Source organism: Sinocyclocheilus rhinocerous, unplaced genomic scaffold (genome assembly GCF_001515625.1).
Source record: "Sinocyclocheilus rhinocerous isolate Xijiao unplaced genomic scaffold, SAMN03320098_v1.1 scaffold349, whole genome shotgun sequence".
Classification (NCBI taxonomy): domain Eukaryota; kingdom Metazoa; phylum Chordata; class Actinopteri; order Cypriniformes; family Cyprinidae; genus Sinocyclocheilus; species Sinocyclocheilus rhinocerous.
In genome coordinates, this window is record NW_015637137.1 from 1,086,847 (window position 1) to 1,090,609 (window position 3,763).

General features: G+C 35.2%; 1 protein-coding gene across 1 annotated transcript in view; it reads left to right on the plus strand.

Annotated features, from left to right (window-relative positions):
• Positions 1-3,763, plus strand: part of LOC107748568 (formin-like protein 2) — a 34,404-nt gene that overhangs the window by 12,359 nt on the left and 18,282 nt on the right. Inside the window, exons 5-8 of the mRNA XM_016563416.1 lie at positions 650-799; positions 899-1,007; positions 1,122-1,198; positions 1,760-1,853. Coding sequence (XP_016418902.1) covers positions 650-799; positions 899-1,007; positions 1,122-1,198; positions 1,760-1,853 — 430 coding nt within the window. The remainder of the gene's footprint in view (positions 1-649; positions 800-898; positions 1,008-1,121; positions 1,199-1,759; positions 1,854-3,763) is intronic.

Consider the following 3,763-nt stretch of genomic DNA (forward strand, 5'->3'; position numbering starts at 1 on the left):
TATTAATTAAGGAAGCATATATATATATATATATATATATATATATACTGTATATAGACAAAGATTGTAGTACCTTATTTTTAGGATCATTTGGTCCAATGAATAGAACTTCCATTATTAGTGGCATTTGTTCTGGTCTGGAGGAAATAAACAGTTGTGTGTGTTATGCAAAACAATGAAAACAAAAGACCATGTGTCCTAATAATATCACTTGAAGGAAGCATATACAAGGAAAACAACACTGGGCCTAAAACGGAACCTTGTGGCATACCATATTTTACTGTTGTTTGGACAGTTGTCCTTTTACGTACACTCTCACACACACACATACAAGGGATATCAATCTGACAGGTGGGAGCTAAACCAGACCTGTCCACGAATGCCAACAGGATTCTTAAGCTTGTTCAAAAGAGTGGTTCTGTAAAAGCCAGCCATAATAGTATTAGCAGTGAAATACCAAATTTAGAAGACAGAAGTCATTTGTTACAACAAATAACTCTAAGTGTGATGGAGCCTGATACGTGACTGAAACACACTTTCTCAGCAAGAAGGAGTTGGGAGCACACAGTGTTTTGTCGTACTTTTGACAAACTACACAATCTATACATCATTTTCTGTTTATGCTTTAAACACTGTTATTTTCTCTCAGGTTTGATGGAGATGTAACAGAGAGCACCACAGGTGAGACTTCTGTAGAGACCCCTTGGAGCAGGTCTATAGAAGATCTCCATGGCGACAGCAATCTACCATCACCGGTCAGCGGCAGCAGCATACCACGATCCACAAGGCACTCCATTAGGTAGATGCATACAAACAGACACGAGCACATTTTTGTTCATTCTGAAAATTGGAATATATTTTTGCAAGACCACCTTTAACATTGTAGTGCTTTTTTCAGGTCTAATACTTTGCCCAGTCGCAGAACTCTGAAGAATTCACGTCTGGTGTGTAAAAAAGATGACGTTCATGTCTGCATCATGTGTCTCAGAGCTATTATGAACTACCAGGTAAGCAGATTATGAATGTAATTTTTAAGAACACCTGAATTGAAAAACAGAACATAATTGTTTTAATCTCTTTTCATTTTTCCCTTTTCTATGTCACACATTATTCTGCTGAAGTATGGCTTCAACATGGTTATGTCCCATCCCCATGCTGTAAATGAAATTGCTCTTAGCCTTAACAACAAAAACCCCAGGTAACCACACACATACCAGTATATATTGGTTTCTCCTAACCAACATATATGTGAAAACATTAATCATTGCCCTCAAACGTTTCTCCAGTTTCTGTGTTTAAACCTCTCGAACGGTTGATGAGAACTCTCTTATCTGTCAAGGCTTTCATCCAAACCCATAAGCTATTACATTTGCTCAAAGACCTTTTTTAGAAGGGCTGTTCTTTGGAAACTTAAGCTATAAATAGATTAATTGTCTGTCAGTTGTGCTGATTAAGGTCAATAGAAGATAACGGTTTGTAACTTAGACCGTTCCCTGAGACCATGATACAGAATCTTTCAAAGCCGTTAAACAAAACTTAATGAATAGCTCCTTGTATAGGTGGGATAATTCCTCTGTAATTTGCCAACCATAAAACCAATAGGACCATTTGACCTGCCCCTTGGAGATTTCTTGATTGGTTAGGAGTTGTATCTGGAATTCTTAATTTTTCCTTGGAATGTTTTATCAGAGTTTGTAGCTAAGTATTTTGTGCAGGTTTGGTTTCTTGATATAAGTGTCCTTTTGTTTGCATTCTACAGGACCAAAGCCCTGGTTTTGGAGCTGTTGGCCGCTGTGTGTTTGGTCAGAGGAGGACACGAGATCATCCTTGCTGCTTTTGACCATTTCAAAGAGGTAAGAAAGGATATTCTTTCTTCCATCATTTTTGCATTCAGTTTATTTCACGAAAAAACTTAATATCGCGATATTAAGTTTTTCTGCTATATACAGTATATTGGGATATAAAAAAATACAGGAATTTTCACCAGATAACTTAAATAGCTGTATTTAGAAGTTAGTGGGTTGATTTAGGGAGTTATTAAAAAAAAAAAAGAAGATATTTTTGAGTATGAAATCCTTTCAGGGCTGCAAGAATTGGGTGGGTTATTTTATTTTATTTTTTTACCAAAAAAAAAACACAACAACAACTCTCAGTAACTGTTTCAATTATTAAATCTTTCCACTAAGATTTGACTCACATTCCCACTGTTTTTGCCCAATTTAGTATGACTATAAAATAAGTATTGTCATGATTTTATTATGATTATTGATTATGAGGCTGTGATATTATCAGAAAAATATTAAACTAACTAATGCTATAAAATAAATATGGTAAAATAAAAATCATATAATAAGAATAATGTTATTTTACTGAAAAAAATCACTAATATTTGTCAATTTCTTCATTTTCAAATGGTAAATTGTCAAGCTTTCATTTTGACGAGTTGCCGACAAATAAAAATATGCGGTGCCAGTTTCAGAGTGACTATTCACAGTAAATGAACTACACGTGAGTAAATGCTAAGCTTGAAACTGGTAAAGCATATATTTATTTAATTAAATTGCACTAAGGCATGATATCAATTTTATTTCAATGTCATGAAGCCTTACTCTATGAATACAAATTGTATCTTTTATTCTATATTTCAAAATAATTGAAATCATGTCATCAGAATCCTATTTTTATAAATAGTAATACTAATATTGCATGAAATATTTTTTTACATCTCAAGACTGTCTCAGCCTGTAGACAGAATATTTGATAAAATTAAAATTATGCATTTTACATAGCGATTGCAAGCAGTTCCTCTTTAAAACAGCACTATGTAGGGCTGCACGATAAATCGAAATGGAATCGAGATCGCGATTCGACAGAAGCTGCGATTGTCATGTGTATCTTTCAGTGAAGCACGGTTCTGTGATCAGCAGTAAATCTCCATCCAAAGGCCAGAGGGCGTTCTCGCGCTGAAACTCCAAATACGCCTTGCAGAAGAAACCCAGAAAATGCCTAATGCTGCAGCTGAATAAACAGAAGATTCAACTGCTTTCATTGATTCAACGTGACTAATAAACACACGACTACGGCAATATACGGTTTATCTGAGTTCTTATTATTATAATTTTCATTAAAATAAAGTATATTTATAATGCAATGCCTTTATCACTGCTTAAATACTATGAAATATGTTGCGTGCCTTATTCTGTGTAAGAAGCCACATCATCTCACAGAAGGATTTATTTCAAACACTCGACTGACGTTATGAAGTGAGTTTGGAGTAAAAATATGTTATTAAATGTGGTATTTTCACATGCTTTCAGATGGAGCAGCATTTACGTCACAGAGCCGTAGTTCACTGAGAAGCAATGCAAACAGCTGTCATTATCGCGAACGAGTTCTTCGATTTCAGAATCGCGCAATAAAATCATCTGCGATTTTTTTGTGTAACTTGTCAGTGAACTACGGCTATGTGAAGTAAATTCTGCTCCATCTGAAAGCACGTGATGATGAGTTCCTGCTGATTACAGAACCGGCATTACTATCAAAATGCGCATGACAATCGCATTCGATTAATCGTGCAACCCTATTCAGCACTGATCATTTTTTTAACTTTTCATCTAAAGCTTGCGTTTGCTTGTTTGGCGCTCAGCTCTGGCTTGCATTGGCTTAAAGCTTTTTTTTTTTCTTCTCTCTTCTCTTTTCTTTTTACCATCTGCTTTGAAATTAATGGACATGTTGGAAACTAGGCTAAATCTAGAGCGACATC